At 45.3% G+C, this 12122-nt stretch overlaps 1 protein-coding gene and 1 non-coding gene across 2 annotated transcripts; both read left to right on the top strand.

Annotated features, from left to right (window-relative positions):
* Positions 1 to 2510: 2510 nt before the first annotated feature.
* Positions 2511 to 11578, top strand: rps14 (ribosomal protein S14). Its single transcript, XM_060836948.1, has 5 exons — positions 2511 to 2570; positions 5967 to 6116; positions 8409 to 8570; positions 10921 to 10997; positions 11464 to 11578. The coding sequence occupies exons 2-5, from the start codon at positions 5968 to 5970 to the stop codon at positions 11529 to 11531; spliced, it is 456 nt and encodes a 151-aa protein (XP_060692931.1). The 5' UTR covers positions 2511 to 2570; position 5967; the 3' UTR covers positions 11532 to 11578.
* Positions 3330 to 3460, top strand: LOC132823575 (small nucleolar RNA SNORA63). The gene has a single exon (XR_009645569.1). It is a non-coding gene; the product is annotated as a small nucleolar RNA SNORA63 (small nucleolar RNA).
* Positions 11579 to 12122: the final 544 nt, after the last annotated feature.

The raw sequence follows: 12122 nt of genomic DNA, 5'->3' as shown, positions 1-12122 counted from the left end.
GTCTGGTCTTAGACACGTCTGCCATGGGGAAGAGATTCTCACGTTCTAATCTGACTGTACTCAGAGACTGAAATATTCACTTTAAGCATTACATGATATTTTAAGCTCTGAAATGTAATGTGTGCTATTATAATTTAAACCTCATCGCCTTGGGAAAAGGTAAACATTTAACTTTTATGCCATCCCAGTGCAATAACAATTTACACCTCAGCCCTCCCTCTCTGCCCTGCCCCCTTAACCTGCCCTAAGCTGTCCATCTTCCTTCCCACCTATCTGCTCCACCCTTCCCACTGACCAATCTCAATCACCTCCTCCCTGCATGCATGTGTCGCCATCCCACCTACCTTTCCCTGAGCCCCATGCCCTCATTTATTTCTCAACCTCCTTCCCCTTCCCCAGTCCTAATGAAAGGTTCTGCCTGAAATGTCAACCTTCTGATGCTGCTTGACCTGCTATGCTTTTTCCTGCTCCACATTTTATTGACTCTTACATTGAGACAGCTTTTGTAATACAATGAAATATCCCAATGTGCTTCACCTCAGTGTTGTACTATAAGGTATGACAGCTGGACATGAGGAGTTAGTTGGTCAGAAGCTTAGTTAAAGAGGATTGTTTTTAAGAGATGTCTTAAAGGAGGATCATGCAATAGGAAGAAAGAGAGGCATGGAGATGGGCATTTTTAAATTCATTTGCAGGTGTTCCTACCTGGGCAGCATTTATTACTAATCCCTACTTTTCTTGGAGAAGGTGGCGGTGTACTGCCTTCCTGAATCATTGCAGTCCGTTTGCTGTCGGTATATCCATAATGCCATCAAGAAGGGAATTTCACGATTTTAACCAAGCGACACTAGCAGAAAGGCAACAAATTTCCAAATTGGGATAGTATGCAGCTTAGAGGGAAACTTGTGGGTGATGTTGTTTCCATGTATCAGCTGGTGTTGAACTGAACTGACTTTATTGTCACGTGTACTGAGGCACAGTGAAAAGCTTTGTCTTGTGAGCAATACAGGCAGATCACAGAGTTACGTAGCATGAATAGTAAATAATAGGTAAACAGTGGCAAAAACAAAAACATAGGTACAGGTGAATATTAAGAGTTTGTGAGTCCATTCAGTATTCTAACAACAGTAGGGTAGAAACTATTACCAAACCGGCTGGTGTGTGTCTTCAGGCTTCTGTACCTTTTCCCCGAAAGTAGAGTTTATAGAAAAACATTGCCAGGGTGGGATGGATCTTTGAGAATGCTGGCGGCCTGTGACAGTGGGTCTGGTAGATGGATCCTGTAGATGGGAAGTTGGCCTTTGTGATTGTTCACCACTCTCTGTAACCATCTCTGATCTTGAATGGTACAGTTGCCATACCAGGTAATGATACATCCAGACAGAATGCTCTCGATAGTGCACCTATAAAAGTTGGCAAGGGTATTCGTCGTCATGCCAAATTTCTTCAGCTGCATGAGGAAAAAAACATTGTTGGGCCTTTGTGACCAGTGCATCCACATGAAAAGTCCAAGAAAGCTCGATGTGGATGACCGCTCCCAGGAGCTTGACACTCTCCACTCGTTCCACCTCTGTGCTGTTAATGTGTAGGGGACATGAGTATCATGCTGAAGTTGTCTAGAAGTTGTGCTTCCAGATGGAAGTGACTGTGAGTACGGAACGTTCTGTCAAAAGAGCCTGGATGAATTTTTATTGTGCATCTTATGGACAGTACAAATAAAACCCAAAGAATTGTGGAGGTTGGAAATCAGAAACAAAAATCAGAATTGCTGGAGAAACTTACTAGATCTGACAGCGCCTGTAGAGCGAATGCAGAGTTGACATTTCAGGTCTAGTGACCCTTCCTCAGAATCCGAAATGCTAACACTGCCTTCTATCCATAGCCGTTACCAGACCTGCTGAGTTTGTCCAGCACTTTTTAATTTCTGGTTGGTATACATTGCTACTACTGAGCTTCAATGGTACAGGAAAGTGGATGTGGTGCTAATTAAGGATGCTGCTTTCTCCTGGAGTCAAGTTTCTTGAGTGTTGTTGGAGCTGTACCCATCCAGGCAAGTGGGAGTATACACCTGGCTACTTTCTAAATAATGTCATTGCCAGAACATTTTAGTTGATTCCAATATCTTTGATTTGGAGATTCCAGTGTTGGACTCAGGTGGACAAAGTTAAAAAATCACACACCACCAGGTTATTAATCCAAAAGGTTTATTTGGAAGCACTAACTTTCATAGCTCTACTCCTACCATGGCGCATGCGCAGACCTAGTCCAGGCCGATGGAGCCGCACATGCGCACAACCGACGCCGAACGGCAGACGGCTCTGCGCATGCCTACACGACAGAAGCGTGAAATGGGTTTAATATTTTAAAATAGAACCATTAAAAAAATGCGAACGTTTTAATACTTCAACTGCACTCAATTTGCTTTTTTTTGGTGACAAAGGTAATTGGAACCGTTCATTGTGGTTGGCGGGGAAGGGTCGGGTGGTGCAGGCGCATGCGCTATGGCCTTCTCCCGCCCTCCCGTGCCCTCTGACCCTCCTTTCCGGCTGTGGCTCTGCTGCGAGCGGCAGGTAGGTCTCGGGCGGCGACAATGACAATCCGACTCCATCCGCCCGTTAAAACATGCTCCCCGCCGGTATCACCAGCTCTCAGCTCCCCGGGCCGAGCCCGCCCGCTGGTATTCGCCTTTCTTTCACTCACTCGGAGCGCGGATGATATCGCTAACCCCGGCGCCCGGGATGACTAGGCCGCAGGCGGCCCCGTGGGAAAGCGTCCTGTATCTGGGGCAAGGGGAGGCCAGGAGCCGGCTTGAAATCCAATCCCTTTCCCGCTCATCGCTGGTAGCGAGAGAAGACGAAAGCAATGTAAAGCAGACTGGGGGGATCTTTCCTATTGGAGTTAGTTTGAGAATTGGGATATTGGCCTCAGGAAATATCCTGTAGGTCCACGGGAATGGTGCCTGGGATGTAAATGTGGTGCTGGAAAAGCACAGCAGGTCAGGCAGCATCCAAGGAGCAGGAGATTCCATGTTTCAGGCATGAGCCCTTCTTCAGGAATCCTTCCTGAGGAATCTTCATTCCTGAAGAAGGGCTTATGCCCGAAACGTTGATTCTCCTGCTCCTTGGATGCTGCCTGACCTGCTGAGCTTTCCCAGCAACACATTTTCAGCTCTAATCTGCAGTCCTCACTTTCTCCCAATGGTGCCTGGGACTCAGGGGTTATGTGAGATTTGGACAAATTCAGGCCAGTTTTTTCCTGAGTTTAAAAGGCTGATTTGATCGACCTTTTCGAGATATTAACAGGAAAAGACAAGGTAGATAAACATAAAAGTGCAGGAAAAGTTACGTCACAGCTGCTCAGTGCTGGAGATGTCGTTCCCCCTGCAAAAAGGAACATGTTTCATACTATCCCTGGCAGTCCAATACCCTACTGGCTGACAGGGACGCTTGGTCACATACAAACCTACTTTCACGTGGGCTCTGTGCTGCTGTCCCTCAACCACTCCTGAGTTTTCAAATAAATAATATTTGAATACTGAGCTGATAGTATCTACTCTGTTAGTAGACGATTGATGAAATAGGCGAAAGTGAGGACTGCAGATGCTGGAGGTCAGAGTTGAGAGTGCAATGCTGGAAAAGCACAGCAGGTCAGGCTGCATCCACGGAGCAGGAAAATTGACATTTTGGGCAGGAGCCCTTCATCAGGAATGAGGCTTGTGGGCAGAGGTACAGGTGAATTTGTCAAATGTGGAAGGATCCTTTGGGGCCTTGGACAGAGGTGAGGGGAGTGGTGTGGGTGCAGATTTCGCATTTCCTACAGTAGCAGGAGAAGGGGTCAGGTGCGGTTTAGTCGGGGTGTGGACCTGACGAAGGAATTATTGACGGAATAGTCTCTCGGAGCGCTGATAGGGTGGGGAGGAAAATATATCTCCGGTGGCGGGGTCTGTTTGGAAGTGGCGGAGGATGATGCAGTGTATGCGGAGTTGAAGGTGAGGACAGGGGTGGTTCTGTCCTTGCGTTGGGAGGGATGGTGGCGCGGGAAGTGGAGGAGAGGGCATTGTCAATCGTGTGGGAAGGGACACCCATTGCGTCTGTTCCAGGATGACCAATTCCACCTTAGACCCAACCTCAAATTCATCTGGACCATCTCAAGACACCTCCCTCCCCTTCCCGGACCCCTCCATCACCGTCTCCGGTGACTGACTAACCACAGACATCTACGATAAGCCCACCGACACTCTCAGCTACCTAGTCTGTGCCTCTTTCCACCCTATCTCCTGTAAAAGTGCCATCCCTTATTCTGAATTCCCCTGTCACATCTGTTTGCAGGATGACCAATTCCACCTTAGAAAATCCCAAAAGGCATCCTTCTTCCAAGTTCGCAATTTCCCTTCCCATGTGCCCTCCAGCGCATCTCCATTTCCTGCACCACCGTCCTCAAACCTCACCCCTCCCAACGGAACAAGTTCAGAGCCTCCATAGGTCTCACCTTCCACCCCACCAACCTCCGCATATGTTGCGTCATCCTCCGCCTTCTCCAAATGGACCCCACCACCAGAGAGAGATTCTTCTCCCCTCCCCACCCTTATCAGCGTTCCAGAGAGACCATTCCCTCTGCGACTCCCTTGTCGGGTCTACGCCACCCACACTCCTGGCATTTTCCACTGCCACCGCAGGCATAGCAAAACCTGTGTTGACACCACTGCCCTCACCTCCATCCAGGGCCCCAAAAGTTCCATCCACATTCGGCAGAAATTTACCTGTATCTTTACCAATGTCACCTACTGTATCCTTTGCACCCGGTATGGTCTCCTCAACATCGGGGAAAGGGGACTCCTTCTGGCGGATTGTTTCCGAGAACATCTCTGGGACACTTGCACCAACCAACCCCACCGTCCTGTGGCTGAACACTTCAACTCCCTCTCCCGCTCTGGCGAGGATATGGAGATCCTGGACCACCTCCAACTGCTAAACAGTTACCACCTGACGCCTGGAGGAAGAACACCTCATTTTGACTTGGGACCCTGCAACCACACAGATAACTGTGGATTTCAAAAGTTTCCTCCTTTCCCCACACCCTCGCGTCATCCCAGTCTCAACCCTCCAACTCGGCACTGTCCTCCGGACCTGTCGATCACCTTCTCCCTCAACTTCATCTACCTATTGCTTTCTCAGCTACCTTTCCCCCAACCCCATCCTCCTCCTATTTATCTCTCAGCCCACCAACCCACAAGCCTCATTCCTGATGAAGGGGCTTGTGCCCAAAATGTCAATTCTCCTGTTCCTTGGATGTTGCCTGACCTGCTGTGCTTTTCAAGTACTAACCACAGCTGAGTCTGCTTAGCTTCTGAGATTGACAGTTTTCAAGCTAGCATGGCCATAGGCTGAGCATCAGTTGAATGTGATGGTTCTTGGATTGTAGTAGTTTGGAATGCCGTGAAGTTAAGGGAAGTGCTATAGATCAGAAAACTCCTGTTTCGTGCTCTGTTGTATGGCTTATTATGTTGAAACTGCAGGTTGTAAGTTCGCCCGCTGAGCTGGAAGGTTTGTTTAAAGACATTTCATCACCATGCTAGGTAACGTCATCAGTGAGCCTCTGAACCACTGGTATTATGTTGCACTTTCTATTTGTGTGTCTCGATCTCTTAAGGTGCATATCATTTCAGGTTCTTAAGGGTTGGTAAATGGGGTCCAAATCGATGTGTTTATTGATGGAATTCTGGTTACCTATGAGAAAAAGAACCGAAAATGATATCACCCACTTTAAGAGATCAAGACACGTGAATAGAAAGTGGTACATCACACTAGTGCTTCACCAGAGGCTCACTGATGATGTTACCTACTATGGTGATGAATTGTCTGAAAACAAACCTTCCAGCTCAGCGAACAAACTTACGACCTAAGTCTCCACCTGAGCTACAAATCTTCTCAAATCAATAAACATTGAAGATGTTTTCTCCTTTTCAGAATGGCTCCTCGTAAGGGTAAGGAAAAGAAGGAGGAGCAGGTGATTAGCCTGGGACCACAGGTGGCTGAGGGAGAGAATGTTTTTGGAGTCTGCCATATCTTTGCTTCCTTCAACGATACGTTTGTCCATGTAACAGACCTGTCTGGCAAGTAAGTTGGGGTTAACACAGAATTACTTGTGCAAGTGCTGTGGCATAGATAACATAGGTTAAGTATTGTCTGAAAGCACAGGGGCATTCTGGATGAAATGAGGGGAATGATTAGACTGATGAACAGTAAAGAATGGTACAGTAGCTCAGTGATTTGCACCACTGCCTTGGGACCAGTGTTCAGTTCCAGCCCTGGGAAACTATCTGCACATTCTCCATGTTTGTGTGGGTTTCCGATGGATGCTCCAGTTTCGTCCCACAGTCCAAAGATGTGCAGGTAAATTGGATTGGCCATGGGTAAATTGTCCGTGGTTGTGCAAACTAGGTGGATTGGCTATGGAGATAGGTTAGGGTGGGTCTGATTTTGGGTGAGATGCTGTTCAGAGGCTTGGTGCAGCATTAATCGGCCAAATGGTCTCTTTCTGTGCTGTAGGGATTCTGTGATCTAAAATTGATAGATGTTCTGTACAGAGGCCCTGGTAGCAGCCCTGAAGTGTGACGTTACATAAATGCAGGCGTTAAGCAAAGGTGGATAAATATTGACACAGGATTTTTATTTTAATGTGGATTGGGAGGGGAATCCAAACACCTGTCTGAAAGGTGATGAATTTGTGAAGTGTGTCCAAAATACTTTCCTACACAATGTATTCTGATGCAATAAGGGAACAAGCAATGATGGCTTCCATAATGAGTAATAAGCCAGATTTAAAAAATATTCTACTTATTTATCAAATAGAGATTGCATCATCATTGAATTCAGTGTTGCATTTGAAAGCAAAAAGTCCGAATCAGCCACCAGAAATTTAGGTTTAGATAAGGCCCATAAGACATTTAACACGAGATGGGGAAGCTCAACTTTGTATCAAAAACAGTCAGAGGCAACTAACTGAAAGAAAGGGCTTACAAAAAGCAGCACAGGTCCTGCTGAATGACAGAGATATGAGGAGCCTCATATCCTCAAAAGCAATTTACAGGAGATGCTAAAAGGGATTGGGTAAGGAAATTTACAAGGGCATAAAAATCAGGAAGAACTTTATGGTTACCAAAAGGGAATGCTGGTGTTCAGGAGCAATGTTAGCTTATTAAAGACTGGGGGTATTGTCAATGTCTATAGGGGAATGGCAGGCATGTGAATACCTTGTGGTATTTACAATAAAAAAGGAGGATAACTGAGGAAATTCATGGTGGATTGGGACAGGAACTGAATAAAAGTCATAACTAACTAGTCTGAATTGCACTAAAACATCACTCATACAGAAATTAATGGAATTAAGAGTGATGTATCCCCAGGACTGGCAGTTTCCTCTGAGGGTGCTGAAGAAAGTAGGGGAGCACATTGTAGATGCCCAAACTATAATCTTTCAAAGTTCCATAGATTCCGGAGTCTTCCCTCTGGTCTGGAAAATTGCATGTAGCTGTGCGTTTTAAGGGCAAAATAGGAAAACCAGGAAATTGCAGACCAGTTATACAGGCTAAATGAACACCTCAAATTTTCATTTTATTCAGGGCAAGCCTGGCCAGTATTCATGATTCATGACAGGCCGACTATGCCTGATAAACTTCTTTGAATTTTTAAAGAGGTGTCTCGGAAGATGGGAGTGTCTGGATATGGATATTTATATGGGCTTTTAGAGGGAATTTGATAAAGCCTCACACGAGACTGCTAATGAAAGTATAAACCCAAGGAATTGGGGGCAAATTACTGAGATGGCTGGGAAATTGTTTGAGTGGCAATGGACAGAGCGTAGTGTAGGGTCCTTAAATTGGCACGATGTGATCAGTAATATCCCACAGGAATCTGTTGGGGCTCGGTTAGTTTGTTAAAAGATGCTCAGCCTGGGCATCCCATTCAATCTCTGCCTGAGGTAGCAATGGGCCACAGTGGTCGCTAGGAGCCACGCTATGTGTTTGGATTGCAGCAGGGGCCAAGGGTCAGCCTGTGGGCATTTCACCAATTAATGGGCTTGCTGGAACTCACTCACAGTCCTTCAGTTAGCCTCTAATAATGAAAGAAGTATCTCCCTCATGTTTGGTCATTACTTGTCAATGGGGAAATAAATCTGGCGAAGGCAGTAGCGATTTGTAGCCCACCGTAGCTTACAGCAAGGAGCTGAATAACTTCATCGTTTCTGATTTCTTTCAACAAGGTTTGCTTACACTCTAACAGCATGATCTTTACCAATGACTTGATAAAATGTCTGCTCCTTGAAGTGTTTTTTTCCTTCCGTCACACTTGAATTGGTTTGAGTCCTCGTCTCGGTTTGTACTATAACCTGGTTATTGCTTGTTTCAGGGAAACTATCTGCCGTGTCACTGGTGGGATGAAGGTGAAGGCTGACAGAGATGAGTCCTCCCCATATGCTGCCATGTTGGCTGCTCAGGATGTGTCCCAGAGATGCAAGGAGCTGGGTATCACTGCCCTGCACATCAAGCTGCGTGCCACTGGAGGCAACAGGTTAGAGCTCGTTCATACTGTGCAGGGGCTAGGAAATTGGGGGTGCTCCTCTGTGGTTTACTGTTACAAGGTGAATGAATTTGTGATCTAATCGTATTTCTAGCCATGTTGTAAGGTCCAACGCCAACCCACAGGGATGCAGAAAGAGTCTGAATTAAGTGCAGGAAAAGTTACGTCGCAGCTGCTCAGTGCTGGCGATGTCGTTCCCCCTGCAGAAAGGAACACGTTTCATACTATCCCTGTCAGTTTAGCATGCCCCCAGCTGGCAGGGACGCTTGGTCACGAACAATCTGTTTGAAATACTGCATTGGCAACGATGTCTTCTGGGTGTGATTCTTAAACCAAGGCTCTGTCTGCTGTCATGGGTTGTAATAACTGAACAGTAAGAAAATCATCATCTAATCATCGGGCAGAGTCAGCATGGCTTCATGAAAGGGAAATCATGTCTAACTAATTTAAAGATTCCTGATGAAGGGCTTTTGCTCAATTTTTCCTGCTCCTCAGATGCTGCCTGACCTGCTGTGCTTTTCCAGCACCACACTAATCTTGACTAATTTGAAGAAATCTTAATCAGAGTGGGTAGAGGAGAACCGGTGGATGTGTTTTATTTGGATTTCTAGGATGTGTTTGACAAGTTACCTCTCAAAAACAATTGTTGTAAGAGCAGTGTTGGGGGCAGTATATTGCCATGAATGGGGATTTGACTAATGGGCAGGAAACGATGAGTGGGCGATCAATGGTGGTTCTTCCAAGTTGCCAAGCCCATGGCCAGTGGGGTTCCATAGGGAACAGTTGCTGAGACGTTAGCTGTTTACAATATACATTAGTGACTTGGAGGAGCTAAGTGAATGTACTATAGTAAATTTGCAGGCAACACAAAAACAGACAGAAAGGCAGGTTGTGAGGGGGTACAAACAGTTTACAGAGAGATGGGTTAATTGGACAGAAAACTGGTAAACACAGGTAAATGGAAACTTGTTTGATTTTGAAAACTTGTTTGCGTCTGATTCCGATATTGGAAGGTGGAACAAAAGAACAATATTACTTAAATGCAGAAAAGCTGCAGGAAGCTCCAACACAAAGGGGCTTGGGGATACTTGTGCATGAATCGCAAAGCTAGCACCCCGGGGCAGCAAATAATCAGGAAGGCTAATGGAACATTGGCCCATGTTTCAAGGAGGTTGGAGTATAAGAGAAGGGAAGGTTTACTGCAACTGTACAAGGTGATGGGATACTGTGAACAGTTTTGGTCCCCTTATTTAAAAGCGATTGTTTCATTGGAGGCAGTTGAGAAGGTTCGCTTGGATGATCCCTGTTATGCAGGAATTTCAAATGATCTAAAGCTAGACAAGTTGGGACTCAAATGAGTTTAGAAGAATGAGAGGTCATTTCATTGAAACATAAGATTTATCAAGGGACATGACTGGGTAAATGGTGAGAGGATGTTTCTCCCTCATGGGAGAGTCTAGGAACAGAAGGCACAGTCTCAGAATAAAGAGGCACCATTTAAAACTGAAATGAGAACTTTCTTCCCACTTTACTTTTGAACATTTGATATTTATTCCACAAAAATATGAACTGGAGCGGATCATATAGTCCCTCAAACCTACTCTGATCAGGTTTCATCTGAGCTTGGCCTCAACCCTCCTATCCTGTCTTCCCTTCTTGAATGGTCCAAGAATCTATCACCCTTAAATACAGAGGAGCCTCGATTATCCAAACATTGGATTGTCCGACAAATCGCAAAGTTCTGATGCATGGCTAAACTGTTATCTGGCATTCGATTAATCGAACAAAATACTCCCCTCCTGTGTCGTTTGGATAATTGAGGTTTCTGTGTATACAATGTGTTCAATGTCTCAGTTGCAGAATTCCAAAGATAATGTCTCACTGGTTTTAAATAGGGAATCCCTTATTCTGAGATATCTTTCCAGTTCTTCATACCCAACAAGTGGAAAGGTTCTTTCAACCATGTACCCTTGTGTTATCATCATTCATTAAGGTCAGCTTTTGTTCTTCTAAACACTGAGCATCGGTCCAACCTACTTTTTTTGAGTAGACACTCCTCCTCTAAGAAATTAGCCTAGCGAACCTTTGAACTGCTGCTATGGTGACAGACCTACATGCAATACTCCAGGTCTGAGTGTTAATTTCAGGTTTAACTGTCTGAAACTTCACGGTTGGGAGCAGTCATCCTGAACTGAAGAAAACCAGCCCATGAGTGATATAAACTCATAAGTGTGATCCCAGGTCTGGCAAGATATGGGTTAAACCTTGATGCTGTGTATAACCTGTGGGTTAATGTGATATATCACCTGTGTCTAATATGGGGTTTTATTTTTCCCTCCAGGACCAAGACCCCCGGACCCGGTGCCCAGTCAGCATTGAGAGCCCTGGCTCGATCTGGGATGAAAATCGGCCGGATTGGTGAGTCTTGATTCTCTTGTCGTTGACAGTTTATTGCTGATGATAAACCCTCTGATGAATGGAAAGTAGGAAACCTGGGGTTGAAGTGCAGGATAGATTTATATCACAGCTGCTTAGTGCTGGTGATGTCGTTCCCCCTGCAGAAAGGAACACGTTTCATTCTATCCCTGTCAGTTTAGCATGTCCCCAACTGGCAGGGACGCTTGGTCACGGACAACCCATTTAAGATGAGCTGGTGGAATGTGGCCTGTGTGCAAAGTTTCTCAAAGACAGGAGTGGAGCTGCTGTGCCCACCATTCTTCTGTGAGTTGAGTGGGGGAAATCAGCTTACTCCAGATCATAAGATGGTACATAAGGGTTTGGACATAAGATCCAAGTTAGAATCTAAATTGTGCAGCTTGTGTTGTTTCTAACCTGTCTAGTGCCTGATCTTACTGTTTGTTTTGACATTTTCTTGTTCTGACAGAGGATGTTACTCCTATTCCATCAGACAGCACTCGCAGAAAGGGAGGTCGCAGAGGTCGCCGTTTGTAATTGTTTTCTGTATGTTTCAGTGTAACTAATAAAAAGAGTTCTTCTGATCTGGTTTTTGTTTGCTCTCCCCTTGGTTGCTGAGTCTGTCACTTCTGTGAGCACCTGTAGATCCAAAGCCTCGGGTCTGGCATTGATTTGAACTTCGCTAGAACCTGAAGAGAGTGTGCTACACTTGCAGAGGTTTCATCGTTTTGAAAAGTTTACACATCAAGTTCTGTCAGCTGTCTGAATGAAAAGGTACCCCGGTGGGTGATTATGAAGCAGAGACATTGACATTTGCCCTGATCAATATTTATTCCTAAATAAGCCCAGTTTGTTTTTGAGAGAATAAGTTGTCTGGTCATTATGGTGTCTGTCTAGGATTTTGCTGTAACGTTACAACATTGACCAAACTTCAAAACCACTGTGTTGTCTTATATTTATATAACTGCTGTGTTATTTCCCCATTCTCATGCCCCAAGCATTTTTCAGACTGTGTTGAAATTCAGACTCCTTTATCATCCAGTTTTTTATCTTTTTTTACACTTAGGGAATGTAAGACTCCTAATGACAGAAAAAGCCACATCTTCACAGGCTGTCACGTGAAATGCT

The sequence above is a fragment of the Hemiscyllium ocellatum genome, chromosome 16 (assembly GCF_020745735.1).
Source record: "Hemiscyllium ocellatum isolate sHemOce1 chromosome 16, sHemOce1.pat.X.cur, whole genome shotgun sequence".
NCBI classification, from domain to species: Eukaryota; Metazoa; Chordata; class Chondrichthyes; order Orectolobiformes; family Hemiscylliidae; genus Hemiscyllium; species Hemiscyllium ocellatum.
Note: the sequence above shows the minus strand (reverse complement) of the source record. Positions and strands in the feature narration are given on the sequence as shown.

What these genes read in the sequence shown, in the direction of transcription:
- rps14 (XM_060836948.1), top strand. Translation starts at nt 5,968, where the DNA reads ATGGCTCCTCGTAAGGGTAAGGAAAAGAAGGAGGAGCAGGTGATTAGC. An exon ending in GTAACAGACCTGTCTGGCAA is followed by an intron (nt 6,117 to 8,408) that starts GTAAGTTGGGGT and finishes TGCTTGTTTCAG; the next exon opens with GGAAACTATCTGCCGTGTCA. An exon ending in GATGAAAATCGGCCGGATTG is followed by an intron (nt 10,998 to 11,463) that starts GTGAGTCTTGAT and finishes TTGTTCTGACAG; the next exon opens with AGGATGTTACTCCTATTCCA.